This window comes from Malaclemys terrapin, chromosome 11 (genome assembly GCF_027887155.1).
Source record: "Malaclemys terrapin pileata isolate rMalTer1 chromosome 11, rMalTer1.hap1, whole genome shotgun sequence".
Lineage (NCBI taxonomy): Eukaryota > Metazoa > Chordata > Testudines > Emydidae > Malaclemys > Malaclemys terrapin.
The window spans coordinates 80,238,185-80,260,260 of NC_071515.1; the positions used below are offsets into that span (position 1 = coordinate 80,238,185).

The following is a 22,076-nucleotide window of genomic DNA, read 5'->3' on the forward strand; positions in this document are numbered from 1 at the left end:
GTGGCAGATCCCCTCTTCCCTGGCCCCTAGCTCTATGAGGGCTGAATGCAGGTACTTTGTGCCAACCAAGGGGCATGAGAACTTATACTCCCACCCTGCCCCCAATTCTCTTGTTGTAGACGCGGTTAACCACCAAGAGAGGTAGGGACAACCCAGGGCCACTCTCAAAAATAAAGACTCAAGGAGGCTGGATCTCTTTGGAAGTAAGATTTATTAGTCTTCCAGCCTTCAGCTGAGTGTGGCCAACCACCAAGCCCTCCTTGGCCGATATGATTTTAATATGTGGCAAGCCATGACCAAGTTTGAAGAGTTGCTCCCTGAGGATTCCAAGAAGGAGTTCCGGGCGGTACTCGATGAGGGCACGACCGCGGCCAGGGCAGTTCTCCAGGTGGCGTCAGACACCGCTGATGCTGCTGCCCATACCATGGCTTCCGCTATCTCCATGCGGCGAGCCTCTTGGCTGCTCCTCTCTGCGTTGTCCTCTGAGGCTCAGCAGTCTATGCAGGACTTGCCCTTGGACAGCCAAGCTCTGTTTGTGGTGCAAACAGACAGCAAGTTTCATGGCCTCAAGGACTCCTGCACCATCCTGAAAACCCTGGGTCTTTATGTCCCAGCCCCGGCCTGTAAGTGGTTCAAACCGCAGCAGTCTCAGGGCCAGGGGAGTCTGCCTCGACAGAGCCAGCTCCACAAACGAGTCAAGGGCTACAAGCGCCGTCCAAGCCACCCGCCCCCAGTCGGGCTCAACCCATACCAAGAAAGGGGCCAAATGGTCATTTTGAGTGTGCGCCCGAGGGTGACCTACCAGACTGTTCCCTGGATCCATCTGTCCCACTGTTCTCCAACCGCCTTTCCCTTTTCCTCCCTGCTTGGACCGCTATAACCTCCAACTGATGGGTCCTCAGCAGTGGAGCAGGGTTATACCCTCCAGTTTCTTTCTACCCTCCCTTCCCAGGCCCTCTTCAGGGACCCCTCTCACGAGAGTCTCCTTGTGCAGGAGGTAAAGGGGTTGCTACAGCTGGGTGCGGTGGAAGACGTTCCTCTCGAGTACAGGAACAAGGGGTTCTATTCCCAGTACTTTTTAATCCCAAAGTCAAAGGGCGGTCTACAGCCCATCCTGGACCTGCGAGATCTCAACTAGTACCTAAAGGAGCTAAAGTTCCGCCTGTCTCCCTGGCTTCTATTATCCCCTCCCTGGATTCAGGAGACTGGTATGCCGCCCTTGACTTGAAGGACATATAGTTCCACATAGTGATCTTTCAAAGGCACAGACGCTTCCTCCGGTTTACGGTGGGGCCCCATCACTACCAGTTTGCGGTCCTCCTGTTCACCCTGGTGACAGCACTGAGAGTGTTTGTCATGGAGTGTGGGGGAGTCAGGGCCCTACACCTTTCTTCTTGGGATTCACCATGACTCTCAGCCAGCCAGTAAAACGGAAGGTTTATTAGACAATAGGAATGCAATCTACAGCAGAGCTTGTAGCTACAACCAGGATCCCTCAATCAAATCCTTCTGGGCGGTTCAGGGAGCTTAGACCCCAGCTTTGGGGTTCCCTGCGTTGCACCACCCAGCCCAAACAGGAAACTAAAACCAAAACCCTCCAGCAGCCTTCTCCCCCCTCCCCTTTGCCCTCCTCTGCTTTGTTCAGTCTCCGGGGCAGAAGGTATCACTTCTCCCAACCCCCCTCCTGGCTCAGGTTACAGCTCAGGTAACTGCAAGGGCAGTCCCCCCTCCCCAGTGTAATTCCCCTGTTCCGTCACAGTGTTTACCAAGTGCATGTCGGTAGTGGCTGCTTATCTCAGGCATCGGGGTATCCAGATCTACCTGTACCTTGACGACTGGCTCATCAAGGGCAGCTCTAGGTCTCGAGTCCAAAGGGATGTTGCGGTGCTCCAAGCCATGTGCTGCTCTCTGGGACTACTGGTAAATGACAAAAAGTGGATGTTAGTACCGGTGCAGAGGATAGAGTTCATCGGAACGGTCCTCGACGCAACCTGCACCAGAGAGTTCCTGCTGCTGGAAAGGTTCAACACATTGACAAACCTCATTGTGGAAGTCTCCGCGTTCCCTCTGACTACAGCCAGGGTCTGCCTGTGCCTGCCGGGTCACATGGCAGCGTGCACTTATGTGGTCCACCATGCCAGGCTCCAGATGCTGCCTCTGCAACAATGGCTGGGGATGGTCTATTCCCAGTCCCGGGACCCTCTGGAAAAGATCGTCACCATTCCCCAGGTGGTATTTACCTCGCTGCGATGCTGGACTGACCGCAGGACAGTCCTGGAGGGGGTTCCGTTTGACTACCCTCCTCACTCCATTGACTTGGTGTCAGACGCCTTGGACCTTGGCTGGGATGCACATCTTGGTGTCCTCCAGACTCAGGGGATGTGGTCTCCGGAGGAAGCACAGTTGCACGTAAATCTCAAAGAGCTCTGAGCAGTCCAGCTGGCATGCGGAGTCTTCCTGCCCCACCTGTCGGGCAAGATGGTACGAGTCCTGACGGACAACACAGCCTCGATGTTCTACATCACTTGGCAAGGGGGCACGCGCTCGTCGGCTCTCGGTCAAGAGGCACTCCACATCTTTCTTGAAATGCGGTGCCCAGAACTGGACACAATACTCCAAATGAGGCCTAACCAGCGCAGAGTAGAGCGGAAGAATGACTTCTCGTGTCTTGCTCACAACACATCTGTTAATGCATTCCAGAATCATATTTGCTTTTTTTGCAACATCATCACACTGTTGACTCATATTTAGCTTGTGGTCCACTATAACCCCTAGACCTCTTTCTGCCGTACTCCTTCCTAGACAGTCTCTTCCCATTCTGTATGTGTGAAACTGATTGTTCCTTCCTAAGTGGAGCACTTTGCATTTGTCTTTATTAAACTTCATCCTGTTTACCTCAGACCATTTCTCCAATTTGTCCAGATCATTTTGAATTATGACCCTATTCTCCAAAGCAGTTGCAATCCCTCCCAGTTTGGTATCATCTGCAAACTTAATAAGTGTACTTTCTATGCCAATATCTAAGTCGTTGATGAAGATATTGAACAGAGCTGGTCCCAAAACAGACCTTTGCGGAACCCCACTTGTTATACCTTTCCAGCAGGATTGGGACCCATTAATAACTACTCTTTGAGTACGGTTATCCAGCCAGTTATGCGCCCACCTTATAGTAGCCCCATCTAAGTTGTATTTGCCTAGTTTATTGATAAGAATATCATGCGAGACCGTATCAAATGCCTTACTAAAGTCTAGGTATACCACATCCACCGCTTCTCCCTTATCCACAAGGCTCGTTATCCTATCAAAGAAAGCTTTCAGATTGGTTTGACATGATTTGTTCTTCACAAATCCATGCTGGCTATTCCCTATCACCTTACCACCTTCCAAGTGTTTGCAGATGATTTCCTTAATTACTTGCTCCATTATCTTCCCTGGCACAGAAGTTAAACTAACTGGTCTGTAGTTTCCTGGGTTGTTTTTATTTCCCTTTTTATAGATGGGCACTATATTTGCCCTTTTCCAGTCTTCTGGAATCTCTCCTGTCTCCCATGATTTTCCAAAGATAATAGCTAGAGGCTCAGATACCTCCTCTATTAGCTCCTTGAGTATTCTGGGATGCATTTCATCAGGCCCTGGTGACTTGCAGGCATCTAACTTTTCTAAGTGATTTTAACTTGTTCTTTTTTAATTTTATCTTCTAAACCTACCCCCTTCCCATTAGCATTCACTATGTTAGGTATTCCTTCAGACTTTTCGGTGAAGACCGAAACAAAGAAGTCATTAAGCATCTCTGCCATTTCCAAGTTTCCTGTTACTGTTTCTCCCTCCTCAATGAGCAGTGGGCCTACCCTGTCCTTGGTCTTCCTCTTGGTTCTAATGAATTGAAAAAAAGGCCGCCTTGTTTCCCTTTATTCCTATAGCTAGTTTGAGCTCATTTTGTGCCTTTGCCTTTCTAATCTTGCCCCTGCATTCCTGTGTGGTTTGCCTATATTCATCCTTTGTAATTTGTCCTAGTTTCCATTTTTTATATGACTCCTTTTTATTTTTCATACTTGCAACCTTGTGTTATGGCTTCCCCCACCTTTATGCCTTGTTAGAGCCAAAGGGTGAAGTGGGGTGGAGGACCCTGCCATGAAACAATGTTTGTATTTTGAGGGAGGTGGGGACTGGAATACCCTACCATCACCTGCAGCACAATGTGTTTGTGGGTCGGGAGGAATGGAGGTGGATCAAGACTTGGACTGGGGCTCTCCCTTAAGAAGTGGTTTCCTAGGGAAAAGCTCCTGTCCATACAGTTCATTTTAACCAATTTCATCATGTCATTTGATAAAACTGTCACTTTTTCAGCAATGTATTTCCACGGCCACATTCTGCATGCACATGGAGACAGATAATTCCACTTTCCTATATCTTTGTTTGCCTGTAGGCTACTGGAACATCATAGTCCATGGTCGAAAGCACTCATACAGACTCTACACCAAGCTACTGAATGAAGCCATGCGCTGGGCCTCTGCCATCCAAGGAGTCATTGACATCAAGGTTCCCATAGAAACACCCACACAGCAGCTTATTCGTGACATCAGGGTAGGTAGCATTGAACACTGCAGTCAAAGTTCAGGAGAATATTCCAGATCTGCAGCCAGGGGCGCTGGAAGAAGCAGGGCCATGCCCACCTACTTTTTAACATGGATGTAATTTGGTGGCCAAGGGGCTGCGTTGCCACCCCAGACTGGAAGCCTTGGGCAGGCACGGAGCAGTGCCAGCAGGGGCTGCGCTTCGTGGCGGGGGGGCTTTAGCTCCCCCTCACCATGAGGTCTGGTCCCTCTCCATAGCCCTGCCCTGGCTCCTCCTCTTCTAAGGCCCCACCCCCCTGGTCAAGCCAGAAGCCAGAGCTGGGCCATGGTAAAAGCTGCCCAGGGAGCCCGGGTCACTATGGGGAGCCCCAATCTCTCCACCTGCCCTTGTGGCCCCCCGACTTCTACCAAGGTTCCGGTGCTATTGTCTGCAGCGGACCTTATTCACTGTCACTATTTTAGGTATGTTAGGAGAGAAGACTGTTTGTTTTAAAAGGACTGAGGGAAAACGTAATTATGCAGCTAAAATAATCAAATGTCATGCTTCAAGATATAAACTAATCTGCAGGAGTTCAGGCTAATCCCATTGTGGGGTTTCGCCAGGCACACATTGGAGTCCATATTAGGTGTGTGTAAATCCCCCTTATGGACAAATCAGAACCTTCCATGTCAGCTGTCATGTGCGGATCCTGCAGACACCAACCGTGGGATTCCCATTCCCATTGGGCATGTGACTCCTGAGTGCACAAATGTCAGGGTCCCCAATCCAGGTATGTATGAATCCCCTGTGGTCAAACATCAGGAGTCCCCACCCCAGACACATCCTGATTCCTCATGCACATGTGACAGAATCCACAGAACTGAATCACATGTGAACCCCTTGTGCACATTAGGATTCATACTTCCTCTGACAAGTGTGACTCCTAGCTATAAGATTTTGTGGACATGCTCTCTTGGGCACATACAAACCAGTATATCCAGTTCCCCTCAGGCACTTGTGTGTCCCAGTCTCAGGCTGGGGAAGGTGGTTTCAATTCTTATACAGATATTTACAGTACAAGTGAACTGACCTGTTACCTAGTTATTTGGGCCCCTGTGGAACTCTGATGGGAGAAGCTCATGTTTAAACCTGGCTATATGGAGAGTTCTGGGGAAAGACTGGGCAGGTTTGAGGAAATTTCTTCTGTTCTTCAGGAAAACAGTATGAACTTCGAAGTAGTGGAACAGACATATAGGAGGAACCCTATCCTGAGATACACACAGCACCCTCTGCATTCCCCATTGCTGCCACTGCCCTATGGAGATGTCAGTATCAATAGTAAGTGCTTTTTCATTTTGGCAGAGTCCCTTAAACCTCTTATCCCCCTGGGGTAGGGGAGAAGGTGCTATGTGAGTATTGCCCCAAGTACTGAATGATGCAGACCCTGAGCACCTAGGGATAGTCTGAACTCTCCAGCACGCTGATAGCATTCACAGGCTGCCTGCTCCCATGGTGCAAAATGAGATGGGGCCTGACTGTCTGTCCTCTTTGGGACCATTATGCACCCTTGGGTTGGCAGAGGGACCAGCCCCTTCTGTCCCCAGACCTTGCTTTGAAGCCTCCCCTCTCCTGTGCATAGCCCTGAGACAATCTGCTACAAATACTTTTCCTCTCTGAGGACAAGTGTGATGCAGTAGGGAGCGAAGCGGATTGACCTGGGAATGTTGTCTAGTTTTACTGGGACTGTCTGCATTGGGGATGGGATAGCAGGCGGTGACTTTACTCGAAGGACGATACCTGAGCCAAGACGGGGGTGGGGCCAGGTGTCCGGAAATTGGACAAAGGCTGGAGGAGGAGCCAGGGGGCGGCTGAGTGAGACTGCTGGAGTGGGGTTTCAGTTTGGAGCTGGCTGGGGAAATGGAGGGAACCCCCAGGACTGGGGTCTAAGCTCCCTGCCCCCCAGAAGGACGTGATTGAGGGGTCCTGGTTGTACCTACAAGCTCTGTTTGGGACTGTGTTCTTGTCGTCCAATAAACCTTCCATTTTACTGCCTGGCTGAGAGTCACGGTGAATCGCAGGAAGTGGGGGTGCAGGGCCCTAACTCCTGCACACTCAGTGATAACGAGGTCTGGGACGACAGAGGAAATTGGTCCAACGTAAACTGTGTTCAGTGCTGTGACTACTCTGTGAAGAAGAACTTGACCCCAGTGTACAGGTGTAGCGTTTGTTGCTTCTCTTCCTCCTGTTAAATGTACACCTCAAAGGGATTGCATCAGCTTAGCAAACATACTCTGACTGAACATTTCTTACCTACTTTTGTTACCAGAAATCATTAATAACAGAGCTCAGACACCCCTCCCCCAATTTTTTTCTCATATTTCAATGTGTTTGCTTTGTACATCGGCAGCATTTTCTTAGTACAGTCAGTATCCCTGTCTCCACTTGATGAGGGAGTGTATGTGCCCTACCCCTAGTTGGATCAGGAAGGGATTAAACGCCTTCACTGGGCTGAGAGCTGTCTCTTAAAGGTTGCTGGAGCTGCCAGGCCTAGGCAGAGGAGCTCACTGCTCTGGCCTGTTAGAATGCTAGGAGGTGGAGCCAGCAGCTGTGCCTCTTAATTGGGAAACCATAAGACTCGAAGCCAGGGAGAGAGGAACCCTCTGATTTCTTCCAAACTAGGGGCTCATCTTCACGTACAGCTTCGCCTGTTGACATAGTTAATCCACTTCCCCACAAGGTGGTAGCTATGGCGGCGGGAGAAGCTCTCCCACCAACACAGCACTGTCTACATGGGGGGTTAGGTCTGTATAACTGTGTGGATTTTTCACATCCCTGAGTGATGTAGTTATACCAATATGGGTATGTGGTGTAGACCTGGCCTGAGTACATGCCTAAACCAAGCCTGCGGAGGGGAGAAAGAAAGAAACTGTGAAATTAGTTGCTTGTCTCCTACTGAGGAGGACTACAATAGTTCCCAGGACCTAGAAGCCCAGTACAAACAGTTTCTTTCGGGTTTGGTTGGTTTGGACTGTGCAGAAAGAAGCCACCCGAGGTTTGGACCCTTGGGTAATGGAAGCTGTCTTGTGACTTTTATTTTCCTCTGGGTAAGGCAGCAGGAAGCTGTGACAGGAACATTTTTATTTTCTTTTAGGGACCAAACGTAAGGGGATAATGACCCCAAGCCCCAGGGCAAGTTACAACCTGTATATCTGATCCATTGTTTCCCCTGTCATTTGTGTGGGTCCCTCACAAAAACAAGGGAGACTTAAACATTCTGAAAAGATGAAAACATGATTGCAAAAATTAGCAGGGGCCTCAGGACACCAGGGCAGTGCCTCAAACTGCTTTGAATTCATTTTTTGAAATTAACTAGATTTCAAATTGAGAATGTCCTTCTAAGGGTACTACTCTTTGTTTTTATGTATATCTAAAATATGCATGATTTGCAATGTGGACAAGTTTTTAATTTTTTTAATTTACTGATTGGACAGTGGTGTATTTTTACATTTGAAGAAGGAGCTTTCCTGGGATCAGGAGATGACCAGTAATGCTCATTCTCATGTTGCCATTCTCCTGTTTCATGGAGTCAGGCACAATCCACAGACTGGTACGCTGTGTGCTTGGCAAGCAGGGGCTCAGGGAAATGCTGAAATCCTGTCTGCCTTGTTTTTGTGATCCCACTACAGTGCAGCAAGAGAAGGGCTACAGCAGCCTGCAGGATGAAGCCATCAAGATCTTTAATTCTCTGCAGGAGATTGAGACAGTGTCTGATCCCATCCCCATTATCCAAGGCATTCTGCAGACCTGCCATGACCTAAAGCCCCTTCGTGATGAAGTGTATTGTCAACTAATCAAACAAACTAACCACATCCCACAACCCAACAGTTCTGGAAACCTTCACCACTGGCAGCTGATGTCCTGCATGAGCTGCACTTTCCTTCCCAGTAGAGGGATCCTCCGCTATCTCAAGTTCCACCTTAGAAGGTAAGAGCCACTTTGCAGATACTTGCCACTTCTTTCACTAATTCCATCATCTTTGACTTGGGACTCTAGAAACCTAGCTAGCCTCTCTTTCCTCCATGGCAAGCCCCTGCTACCTCCTGTATTCTAGTGTTCATCTGCTTCTCCCCCTCCACTGGTTCCTATGGTATTGCAGCCTTTATCCTGCACACCTAGATCCTGCTACCTGCTGTTTTACAGCATTCAGCCTCCTAGCCCCCTGCTTGCCTTGTCACAATAGAAAACATTATAATTAAGTTATGACTGTATTCTGCTTTAACTTTCTGTTTTCATTCATTAAAGTCATTGGAGCCAGGGGACTGGGTCTCCCACCCAGGTGGGTGCCCTTGTCACACTGTCTGGAGTGGCTCATGCGAGCCAATAACAAATGTGAACTCCTGAATCACTATAGCAGTCTTACTTTGGAGTCACAGACAGTCCCCTTAAACTCTCCAGTCTATCTTGCCACCCAGACAAACTGGATTTATTGATAAATGGTCACTTACAGCAAAAATCACACCATATTTTAGTTGCTTCCAGTCCCAAGAGACCAATCACTTTACTAGATCAATTGGTACCCTAGATCTTACATGAAGACAACGCCTGTAGTCAATCCCGTAATACACTACCTAAAGGTGTATTAACTAGGAAAAATAAATGAGTTATTTACAGGTTAAAGCAAGCAAACGTATACACACAACTGAGTTACCATCTAAATCCTAAGAGTGACATATTTGTAGAGATCTGTCGGTTCAAGGTGTCTTTTAGGGTGGACCCAGGAGATAACCCCCAGGGCTCTCTGGCTTCAGTTTGGTGTCTCTAGCCATGTGAGAGTTCAAACAGCAAAGAGATGAAAAATCTTCACATCAACTATTATTTCCCTCTTCTAGTATTCAGAGTGATGGGACGAGACCTTCTCCATGGGTGGATGGGGTGATTAATAAAGCTTTTGTCTTATAATTGCCCATTTAAATTTTGATAGCCCTCCTATGGGCGGGGGATGGGATGACAATTCCCGTACCTGGGTTCACAAATTCAGAGCAAACATTTTCAAAGTTATGAAGCAAAACTTACACATTTTCTTATAGCATGGAATACAGACATTATAAGTGAGATTAATGCAGGGAGCAACTTACAAGCATTCCACAGAGTCTAAACACTAAATAGAGTCTTATAAAACTAATATCTATTTTGAGCAAACTAACATATAGTTGAACTGATCTGGTCTCCAGCTATGAGTATGTCAGTTCTTACCTAATGCCTGCAGTCGTGGCAAGAGCTGGCACCTGGCCTGCCAGCATCACAGCCCTAACCACTGGACTATTCTCTCTCTCTTTCTTGCTCTCTCTCTCTCTGTCCCCATGACTCGAAAAAATTATATACAGCTTCAATAGGAGAGATTGGGGGATTCCCACATCAGAATATCCCCTAGCCCAGTGGTTAGAGCACTCTCCTGAAAGTTAAGGGAGACCCCTGTTCAAATCCTTTCTCCCCAATAGAATCTTTCGCCCCCCATCCCAGGTTAAGTAAAAGTTGTAAGGGGAGTACCACATCCTACTCCTCTGGACATTTTATGTGGAGTAAGGCAACTACCTAACTCATTCTCACAAGAAACAACGTAGGCACCTAAGCTGCCTGACTCCAGGGGAAGGGCTCCTGACTGTGGATCACAAACAGAGGAAAGGGCCTTGCTGCAGTCTGGACTTAGGTGCCTAATTCATTGAGGGCGTGGGGCTTAGGACACACCCTTCTCATAGGTGTCTCCCATAGGCTAACTTAGGCAGCTCCCTGCCTAGCATACTGATTTTGTGGATCCCATTCTCAGGCACCTCTCTCTCCCCATTCATTGTATGGGGAGCATAGGCGCCTAACTTAGGCTTTGTGGATCTCATTGTTGTTCCATGAATTTTCTAGGCACTGAAAAGTTAGACATCGTGACTTTGAGCATTGCAATGCCTAAGTCCCTTGGTGGATCCGGGCCTTTTTTCGTATGGCTGTACTTGGCAACACATTTCTGTGAGATGCTGTGCTTATGGTACTCCATGCTATGTAGAAATCTACCTGCACTTGGACATGTTCTGTTCACCACGTAACAGCTTTTCTGCTTTTCTTTACAATTAGAGTAAGAGACCTCTTTCCAGGCACGGAAATAGACAGGTATGCCCAGTTCATCAATGATTCCCTGAAGAGAACCAAGACCAGGGAGTTTGTGCCCTCCCAGGAGGAAATACTGGCTCTCATCACTCGTGAAGAAATGACCACAACTGTGTACTGCCATGGCGGTGGCTCCTGTAAAATCACCATCAACTCCCACACCAGTGCAGGAGAGGTAATAGCATAGGTAGTATTAATGGGCACAGGGAGGTAATAGGATAGGTGATGGTAGTGGGTAAAGGGATGTCAGACATTGTCTGAATAATAAGCTTTTTGAGGGGAGTCCTTGCTGCCACTCAACCCCAGTTCTCAACTGCTACAGTGATGAGGGACATAAAGAACCTACAGAGAGAGAACTGTTGTTTGAGTGTTCAGAAACACTGTCTGGAAGTTCCTAACCACTGGAACAAACTCCCAAGGAAAGTGGTGGATTCTCCATCTCTTGATGGCTTCAGATCCAGACTGGACATCTCTCTGGAAGTTGTGCTTTAGTCAAACTCAAGTTATTGGGCTCAATACAGAGGTAACTGGATGAAATTCTCAGGCCTTTGATATACAGGAGGTCAGACTAGGTAATGTAATGGTTCTTTCAGGCCTTAAATCTGTGAATCTATGAAAAGAAATAATTTAACAGAATCCTGCTTTCCACCTCTGAGATGAGACCTTTGGGCTGTTACTGGGTGAAGCAACACTGACATTCTCCTGCATGTGATCAGATGGATTTGGAGCTCTAATGGGAGGAAGTGGCTTTGGGGCTCCCTCTTCCTATTTTAAAGGCTGACTCCTGTGTGAGTGATAATACCCAACCTTGTACAGTACACAAGGTGTCTGATCTCTCTCCCCTGCAGGTGGTTGAGAAGCTGATCCGAGGGCTCGCCATGGAGGACAGTCGTAATATGTTTGCCCTCTTTGAACGCAATCAACACGTGGACAGGGCCATTGAGAGTCGTGTAATTGTTGCTGATATCCTTGCCAAGTTTGAGAGGTAAGAGAACATTTCAGAGATCCTCATACTGATGACTCTTGACTGAATGGGTATAACATTAGTTCTGAAATTCCCTGGTTAAGTGAGTGACCATTGTGCTGCTTGATAGCTTGTATATGTACCATGAGCTCAGGGCAAACACCCTGTCAGCTGCTTCAACCACTAGGCCCCCATAAGTTCTAGCCCTTGGTAGGTTACATGTAATAAATCATGCACACATTTGTTGTAGTGATAAAAAAGAATTCATTAGATTCCAAGGCCAGAAGAGATCACTGTGATCATCTAGTCTGACCTCCTCTATAGCACAGGGCAGAAACCTTCCCAAAAATAATTCCTAGAGCAGATCTTTTAGAAAAAGATCCTATCTTGATCTTAAAATTGTCTGTTTGTTAAACTCAATAGATTGAGCAACTTAAATCAATCACTATAAGGCAGATTTTCTAATTCTTTAATTATTCTTGCGGTCTTCTCTGAACCCTCTCCAATTTATCAACATCCTTCTTGACTTGTGGGCACCAGAACTGGACACAGTATTCCAGCAGCAGTCTCACCAGTGCCAAATAATGAGGTAAAATAACCTCTCTGCTCCTACTCAAGATTCCCCTGTTTATGCATATAAGGATCATGTTAGCTCTTTTGGCCACAGCATCGCACTGGTAGTTCCTGTTCAACTTAATTATCCACCACAATCCCCAAATCTTTTTCAGAGTCTTTGCTTCCCAGGATAGAGCCCCCAATCCTGTAAGTATGGCCTACAGTCTTTGTTCCTAGATGCATACATTAACATTTAGCCCTATTAAAATGCACATGATTTGGTTGTGCCCAGCTTACCAAGTAATCCAGATTGCTCTGTATCAGTGACCTGTCTCTTCACTATTTACCACTCCCTCTATTTTTGTTCATCTGCAAACTTTATCAGTGATGATTTTATGTTTTCTTCCAGGTCAGTGATAAAAAATGTTAAATAGTGTAGGGCCAAGAACTGATCCCTGCGGCACCGCACTAGAAACACGCCCATTCAGTTATGATTCCCCATTTACAATGACATTTTGAGACCTTATCAGTTAACTACCATTTAATCCATTTATTGTGTACCATGTTAATTTTATATCTGTCTAATTTTTTAATCAAAATGTCATGTGGTACAGTGGAGTCGCATCATAGGTGCATTTAACTTACGCAATTTTAACTATACGCGCCTGGCAAAACAAAACAAAAAAAGAGAAAAATAATAATTTAAATACTGTATCTGTAGTGCGGGCAATTCCGCCTGCCATTCCACTCAATGAGTGTTTGACTATACGCAATTTTCGCCTTACGCGCTGACTTTAGAACCTAACCCCCGCTTAAGATGCGACTCCCCTGTACCAAGTCAAATGCCTTTAAAAGTCCAAGTATATTACATCAACATTGTTACTGTTATCATCCAATCTTGTAATCTCATCAAAAAAAGAGATCAAGTTAGTCTGACATGACCACTTTTTCATAAAACCATGTTGTTTGGATTAATAACATTGCCCTCCCTTAATTCTTTATTAATCAAGTCCCATATCAGCTGCTCTATGCTCTTGCCTGGAATCAGTGTCAAACTGACAGGCCTATAATTACCCAGGTCATCCTGTTTACTCTCTTTTAATAGTGACACAACATTACCTTTCTTCTGGTCTTCTGGAACTCCCCAGTGTTCCATGACTTACCGAAAATCAACATTAATGGTCCAGTAACTCCTCTGTCAGCTCTTTTAAAATTCTTGGATGCAAGTTATCTGGACCTCCTGATTTATAAATGTCTAACTTTAGTAGCTGCTGTTTCACATCCTCTTGAGTTACTGTTGGGATGGAAAGAGTGTTATCACATGTGACGACATCATCTGTTTTTTTCCTAAATACAGAACAGAAATATTTGAACACTTTTACCTTTTCTGAGAGCTTGGCAGCCACAGGAAATAACTCCGGGGGGGCAAGGGCCACGTGTTTGAGATCCCTGCTCCAAAACATAGGCTGTGTCACCTCAAGGGCCATTGAACCTTTTCCAATTCTTGCCCTTTATTGGAACCCTCCTGACGGTCTGAAGCCTGGAGAGACGGCTGTTCCAGCCTTGGCTGCTTCTCGCTGCCTGCAGGATGTTGGTCTATGTCCCGCAAGGCGGCTGCTGACTCAGGCATTCTTGCCCCCAAGGTGCTGCTTGCTGGGTTCTCTGCAGTTGCCTGAGTATTTTCACACCTTTTGTGCCACAAGTCAGCAGCCTTGTCCAAACACTAGCTCTGCTAGTCACAGCAGACATTCCTCAAGTGATCTGCCAAGGTGTCAGCCCCAGTACAGTGTTGCATAGCTGCCTCCCTGCTGGGCTACTCTCCTTAGGCCTGCTTTAGGCCGGTTCACATCCACTTCCCCTAGTCATTCAGGGGCTGCTTTGCCTAGGCCCAGCTATCCCAGGCTCTACCTACGGCCAAACTACTATGCCATCATCTGGCCTCTCCTTTACAAGTCCATTCCCAGTCTTCCCTCTATCCCTCTTCTTACACAATCTTCTCTCTATCTGTCAGTCTTGGTTCCTTATCTGTTTGTCACTGTCTGCTATTCCTGCTTACTCCAGATCACACCAGGCCCTCTGTTACTCTAGGCACTAGCCCTTTGATATTGAAGCACAATTAAAATGTGACTCTGGACCTCTACCCACTAAACAGGAAGAGGAGGTGGATAAGGTATTTCTAGAACAAATAACAGAAATATCCAAAACACAGGACCTGGGAGTAATGGGAGACTTTAACTATCCAGATATCTGTTGAAAAGTCACATGGCAAAACACAAGATGTCCAGTAAGTTCTTAGAATGTATTGGGAGCAAATTTTTGTTCCAGAAAGTGGAGAAAGTAACCAGGGAGACAGCCATTTTAGACTTGATTCTGACCAATAGGGAGGAATTGGTAGCGAATCTGAAGGTGGAAGGCCATTTGAGTGAAAGTGACCATGAAATGAGAGATTTCATGATTATAAGGAAAGGAAGGAGTGAGAGCAGCAGATTGAGGACAATGCACTTTAACAAACTCAGAAAATTGGTAGGTAAGGCCCCATGGGAAGAAAATCTAATGGAATAAGGAGTTCAGGAGAGCTGGCAGTTTCTCCAGAAGACAATATGAAAGTCACAAGTCCAAACTAGCCCAGTCCGAAGGAAATATAGGCAGAATAAGAAGAGGCCAATATGGCACCATCAGGAGCTCGTTAATGACCTGAAAATAAAAAAGGAATTCTACAGAAAGTGGAAACATGAATTTATTACTACGGAGGAGTACAAAGAGTAGCAGCAGTATGTAGAGACAAAATTAGAAAGGATATGCACAAGAAAGATGAAGGAAAATGTAGGTCCTCTACTTAGCAGGGAAGGAGAGTTAATAACTGATGACATCAAGAAAAGCGGAGGTGTTCAATGCTTTTTTTGCTTCATTCATCATTAGAAAGGTTAATGGTGACCAGATATTCCACACAATTAATATTAACAACAAGGGGGAAAGAAATGCAAGACAAAATAGGAAAGGAACAGGTTAAAGAATATTTCAATAAGTTGAATGTATTCAAGTCATCAGGGCCTGATGAAATTCATCCTAGGGTACTGAAGGAACTAGCTGAAACAATCTTGGAACTGTTAACAATTATCTTTGAGAATTCGTGGTGGATGGGTGAGGTCCCAGAAGATTGGAGAAGAGCAAACATAGTACCTACCTTTAAAAAGGGAAAGGAAGAGGACTTGGGGAATTATAGACCAGTCAGCCTAATTTTGATACCTGGAAAGGTACTGGAACAAATTCTTCTTCTTCGGGAGATGTCCCTGTGGGTGCTCCACTCCAGGTGTTGGTGTGTCCCTGCGCCTTCACTCAGAGAATTTTACAGCAGTGCCCGTACAGGTCTCACATGCGCAGTGCGTGCCTCGTGCACCGTTGGCAGTTGAAGTATCATGCGCGTGGATTCCTTAGTTCATTCTCTGCCATCCCCAGCCTGAGACGGAGCTCCGCAGTCCCAATGAAAACCTGTAGTTTAATTCAGATATGCTACTTAGTTAGTGAGTTTTAGTAGCTTTCTAGTAGTTAGGTTTTGTTTATTAGCTTACTTCCCCATTTTGAAAAAAAAAATTCTTATTTTACCCCATAGTATAGTTAATTCTAGTTTGTGATAATGCCAGGTTCACCAGGCTTTAAGCAATGCACTATGTGCAGAGAAGTGATGCCAGTGTCAGATGGACACACTCAATGTGTTCACTGTCTGGGTGAATCCCATGTTCCCCAGAAATGCGCCCTTTGCAGCAAACTGAAGACAGGGACCTGAGGCTTAAACTCATATTAATGGAGAAGTCCTTGAGACCAGCCTCTGACCCAGGACAAGAACCCCCTTCCCGGCGCGGTCACTGGTTCCCTCACCATCAAGGTCCCCAAAATCTAAAGGACCAGTGAAAAAATGGCCATCTTCCTCATCCCAAAGAGAGCAGACCAGCAAAAAACAGTCGCTGATGAGATTGCTCTCCTCGGTGCTGACGGCACCTCCGGCACCATCTGCAGGGCGGCCACCGCCGGCACCCACCACTCCAGTGCTGAGGCTAATAGCTCTAAGTTGCCTGCCTCCACCATGGCACCATTGGTACCTCCTAAGGAGACGGCAGCGACAACTGTTCCTGCAGACCAAGGCCGCCAGCGCCACGGTGCCAACTCTAGCAATGCTAGTGCCATGTCATCTGCCATGCGAGGCTCAGGCTGCAGCTGCTTCAACTGTGGCTAACCACAGTCTATTCCCCATCCAGGGATCATCTGGACATTGTCATCACAATCCCACCGAAGGTACTTACCTCTCTGCAGAGGTGGACCAACCCAAGGGTGGTGCTGGAAGGAGTTCCTTTCCAGAATCCCTGACCCATGTGTCTCCCTGATATCGGATGCCTCCAACCTTAGTTGGGGAGTACATCTTGGTACGCTGCAAACCCAAGGGACATGGTCTCCGGAGGACATGTAAAGGTCAGGGAGCTCAGGGCCATCCGCCTAGCCTGCCAAGTCTTTCTGCCACAATTGTCCAGTCAAGTAGTGCAGGTGCTGATGGACAACATGGCCTTGATGATCTATGTCAACAGGCGGGGGTGCTCGCTCATCGTCGTCCCTCCTGTCAGGAAGCACTTTGTCTGTGGGACTTTTGCATCCAGCACGCAATTCACCTGGAGGCTTTGCATCTCCCAGGCATCCGGAACACGCTGGCGGATCATCTCAGCAGGTCCTTTTTCTCTCACCACAGGTGGTCACTCCACCCAGAGGTTGCCCGGATGGTCTTCCAGAAGTGGGGGGCTCCCCGAGTGGATCTGTTCGCCGCCAGACAGAATAGGCAGTGTCATCAGTTCTGCTCTCTCCAAGGCCTCGACATGGGCGCCCTCTCCGATGCCTTTCTCCTGTCGTGGGCGGGGGACTTGATGTACATGTTCCTGCTGATTCTGCTGATCAGCAGGGTCCTGTCAAGAATCAAAAGGGACAAAGCGCGAGTCATTATGATCGCCCTGGCATGGCCTCACAAGCAGTGGTTCGACACACTTATAGACCTGGCTATGGCTGCACCGTGGCCACTGCTGAGCCGCCCGGACAATGGTCAATTCCTGCACCTGAACCTTCTCTCTTTTCACCTCTCAGCTTGGCTGCTGTGTGGCTAAACCCAGAGGAACAGGCCTGCTCTAGCAGATGCCACACAATCATATTATAAGGATGAACATGGGGGCGTAGGCTGTTCCCACAAGGCACAGAACATCACAGACTCCCAGAAGGAGGTGTTTCTGCATGATAGCTTTTTCTTTTATCTATAAGAAGTGGGCGACAGAATTACTGGGACGGGTTAACTTTTATGTGTAATGTGGGTGGATAATATTGGTGAGACTCGCTGAACCTGAAAAGTGATACTGTACATAAGTACTAAGCATTACTACGATCCCTGCTAATCAGGTATTTGCAGTTATAAATAGCTATTTAGACACCTGACCATTTGCACAAGAGGTGCCTGTGGTAATTGCACCCAAAAGCAGCATGTGCAAGCGCACTTCCCCATAAACTATTATTTGATCGAATGGTTGTTGGCTTCAACCTGGTATAGGTCAGTAGTGATTTATGGTGCTCAGTCCAGTGTATGGTGGACGAATGTCCACATCACACCCAGAACTAATAATTGTTTCCTTGTTATCCATCTCAGAAGAGAGGTTAAAAACTTGAGTGGACACTTACCCCCTGTGGTGGTCCCTCCAGGACAGGAGTAAGGCATACAGGCAGAGGGTGATGTGGAGGAAGCTGACATTACCATTGTCTGTTCTATATCTGTTTTGCAGATACAAATAGGACTTTAGTCACCAGGGCTATCAAACAAGCACCTCACTAGCACAAAATTATCTTAAAGAAACAAAAAAATTAAAAATTAGGAATATTCTGTGACATGGCATGGCTCCACCTTGCTTCTTTACCTGGAATCGTCATTCTAAGAACACGGTTAAGTTCTAGTGCACTTCATATCCTCACAGGTTTCTGAGTCAATATCCCGCATGAGGAGGCAGCTACAGGAAGGTCCATTACACTCATGGACTGTCCTGGCAAATCAAGAAGTTGTTTGTTCTCTCCTGGCCATAGCCTTGCATTATACAGTGGGATTGAGGATGACTCATTATCAGAATGCTCACCAGTTTTTTTTCCTTCTCTCATCTGCTTTACAGACTGGCTGGCTCCGAGGAAGAGGAGGAGGAAGGACAGTGGCAGCTGTATTTTAAACTCTATTGCTTCTTGGATATTGAGAATGTTCCCAGAGAGGGAGTGGAATTTGCCTTCATGTTTGAGCAGGTAAGATGTGTAAGGGGGAGGAGATTTCTAAGGATGTATGGGCAGGTAGCTATAAGTAGAGAAGAGGGGAGTTTATATTCATGTCAAGTGTGGGCAAGGCTGGGGAGAGGAGAGTTCATGCCTTTCTGGCAAGCAATTGGGTCACATTGTTGGGAGAAGAAGAAGTTTCCTTTCGTGATTGTGTAGCTAGGGATAGAAGTTAGGAAGGGAGCCTGCTGCCTTAGTTCATTGGCTGGGCTGCACTGTATAGAGGTACAGAACAGCTTTTCTGGAACAGAATAGTAGTACTAGGAAGTAAAGAGGAGAAAAGAGGTAGGAAGAAAAGAAAGGAGAATGATGCCAGCAATTCCTGTCCTCAGTCAGATTCTTGTCGTGTAAGTCAAACTTCTCTCTCTAGCAAAATAATGAAATAAATTTGATGAGGACAACAGAACTGCAAGCCAAAAGCACAACCGGGGATTGCAAAAATTAAATGTGGCTGGACACATTTGATTCCTTTTTTTATAAAAATATAATAAAAAAGTGAATAGACAAAGGCATACACTACTAGATCATGGGCTAGATTTTGTTACTTGTGGATACTGAGCCAGCCAGGGGATGATCTCCACAGTGTAGCGGATCACACCGACTGATGCTCCAAGGGCCATATGTACCATGACCTTATTATCACTAATTATTATCACTAATAAAATGCACAGCAGTTTGTATAAACCAGGGGTCTCAAACTCAGTTTACCTTAGGGCCAGTGCCAGTCCTCAAATCCTCGCAGTGGGCCAATAATGTCACTCATGCCTCCCAGAACCTGCCCCCCCAAACTCCACCCCCCCAAACTCCGCCCCCCACCTACCTAAGGCTCTGGGAGGGAGTTTGGGTGGGAGAGGAGGTCTGGGGTAGGGGATTGGGGTGCAGGGTGCAGGCTCTGGGAGGGAGTATGGGTGTAGAAAGGATGAGAGGTTGAGCTCTGGGAGGGAGGTTGAGTGGGGGAGGGGGTCTGGAGTGCAGGCTCTAGGATGGAGTTTGTGTGCTGGGTGCAGGTTCTGGGCTGGGGCAGGGGGTGGGAGGGGGTGTGTGGGAAGGGGGAGGGGGTGCAGGCTCTGGGAGGGAGTTTGGCGGCTGGAGGGTGTGGGGAGGGGGTGCGGCACTTACCTGGGGCTCCAAGATGGGGTGGGCTGGGGGGCCTACATGCACTGCTGCCTCCAGGCACCGCTTCCGCAGCTTCCCATTGGCCACAGGAGCACTTGGGGCGGGGGCAGTGCGCGGAGGTCTCAGCACCGCCCCGCCCCAGGGCTGCAAGGAGGGGCCGGCAGCCACATGAAGCGAGCACGCAGGAAGCCACTCAGCTCCACTGCACTGCTGGTGGTGGGCGGGGCCCCGAGCCATTTTAAATCGCCTGGGGGAGAGAGCGCCCGGGACGGCAGGTGGGGACAAGGAAGAGACCCTGCCCCAAAATTTCTGGAGCCCTGTGAGCCACATTGGGGAGGTTCTCAGGCCACACATGGCCCGCGGGCTGGGACTTAGAGACCCCTGGTATAAACCCTACCAAAACAAATCATTTCACCTCCTAGGGAGTGGATGACAGAAAGAAAACACACGACAGATTTTAGTCACATATAATGCACTTTTGGAAGGTGGTCAGATACTATGGTGATGAGGGTAGTACACAAACTGGAATAGAATAAGGTAGTGTGAGTTGCTATAATGGCTCCCAAGTCACCTCTCCCTGCCACCAGCATGTGGAAAATGAAGTATAGTTTGGATGGCCCTTCCCTGCTGATACTCAACTGCCATAATGGGCTGTTGAAAGCTGGTGCAGAGTAGGGCATTCTTCAGGCTGCTCTAAGTTACACCAGGGACCAGCCCAGTGTGAAACAGCCCCACTGATTGGGGGTACAAAGACATCCTTTATATGCACACCCTTATCTTGAGCTGTGTCGTGCAGTAGACAGTGTTCAGTGTCATGCAGCTGTAGATTTCAGAAACCAATTGATAGTATCTCAAAGAATCTTAATTTGAAAAAATAATAGAAATGCCTTAGATAAAACACTGTCCTGTAGATTTAAAAACTGGCTGATTGACCCAAAATGACGGAATGGTGTGGAGCATTTGTGCATCACCCAGACAGCAGCTCCCACAGACTGACATCTTTGAATGAAGACAGGGAAGCATAAGATAATTGGCCAAGCTTGCCAGGCCACACACTCAAGTTGATGACATTTCTCTGTCTGTCTGTATGTAATGTGATAACTTTTTAATGCCACATCCTAAAATGAGCCATAGATTCTTCTTCGAGTGACAGTCCCTATATGTATTCCAAAATGCAGGGTGTGCATGTGCGCCATGAACTAGAGCCAGAAGTTTTCAGTAGCAGTGTCTATTGATTCGCAAGTGGGTCGTGCATTGTCTCGTGCTCCAGGCGAGGGTATAAGAGGCCCTGCGGGCGACACTCCTTCAGTTCCCTCTTACTGCCACATGGTTGGAATCGGAATCCTTGTTCGTCTGTGCTCGTAGTCTGACTACAAGAACACTCTTGTCCGTTGTAGTCACAGACTCACAGGCCCAGTGCTCTCTCGGCTCCATATAGCCCCTGTGAGTAATCCCCTTCAGTGTGATAGCGCTCTGTGAGAGTTGCACTCTCTCTCCAGGACTAGGCCTTTTGGCCGTGCTGCCTCCTGGGACTGCACCTCTGAGCCTCCAGCATGCCTGTCTCTACCGTGGAGCCCCTCAGGGAATCCACTCACTCTGGACCCCCGGGGCCTCTACACCCAAAGTGAGCAATGCCAGCCCGATCTCTAGACTGCAGTGACTCTCAACCAGCTTAAAACAGAAGAATTTATTGAACATCTGAACCCAGCACAAGAAGTTCTCAAGGTCCTTGGGTCTAGAAAGTCTCAGCACCGTCCATCTGGGTCTGTCCCTGTCCTGATGGGCTTAGACTACTCTTTGTCCCCAGTCCAGCAGCCCCCTCCTTCCAGCCAATCATCAGCTATCACCTTCCCCAACAGCCCCTCCATCCTTTGTCTTCAGTCCCACGTAAACAGGCCACCTTGGCCCTCTCTCTTCCATCCTTTGGTTCCACTTTCCAGAACCGGCTGGTCAGGTCACGGACATCCTCTCCTCAGCCTTTTGTCCTCCCACTGGCCAGAACCGGCTGGGTTCCAGACTGGGGTGAGCCTCCCAGTTAATAGTTGATATGGTACCCAATCTCCAGGCTGTAGTCCGCACACAGCCCCTAGCTACCTCCTCTCTGCACCCTGAGCTGCCCCCTGCCTGCACACAGCCCCTAGCTACCCCTGCCTTTGCCCTGAGCTACCTCCACTGTGCGCACACAGCCCCTAGCTAAGGGGTTCTCAAACTGGGGGTCAGGACCTCTCAGGGGGTCATGAGTTATTACATGGGGGGGGGGGGGTCGAGAGCTGTCAGCCTCCACCTCAAACCCCACTTTGCATCCAGCATTTGTAATGGTGTTAAATATATAAAAAAGTGTTTTTAATGTATAAGGGGAGTCGCACTCAGAGGCTTGCTCTGTGAAAGGAGTCACCAGTTC

General features: G+C 47.7%; 1 protein-coding gene across 1 annotated transcript in view; it reads left to right on the forward strand.

Annotated features, from left to right (window-relative positions):
- LOC128845636 (unconventional myosin-X-like) overlaps positions 1–22,076 on the forward strand; it is a 253,086-nt gene that overhangs the window by 215,654 nt on the left and 15,356 nt on the right. The window contains exons 33-38 of the mRNA XM_054044498.1: positions 4,427–4,584; positions 5,769–5,892; positions 8,241–8,538; positions 10,675–10,882; positions 11,556–11,692; positions 18,409–18,532. Coding sequence (XP_053900473.1) covers positions 4,427–4,584; positions 5,769–5,892; positions 8,241–8,538; positions 10,675–10,882; positions 11,556–11,692; positions 18,409–18,532 — 1,049 coding nt within the window. The remainder of the gene's footprint in view (positions 1–4,426; positions 4,585–5,768; positions 5,893–8,240; positions 8,539–10,674; positions 10,883–11,555; positions 11,693–18,408; positions 18,533–22,076) is intronic.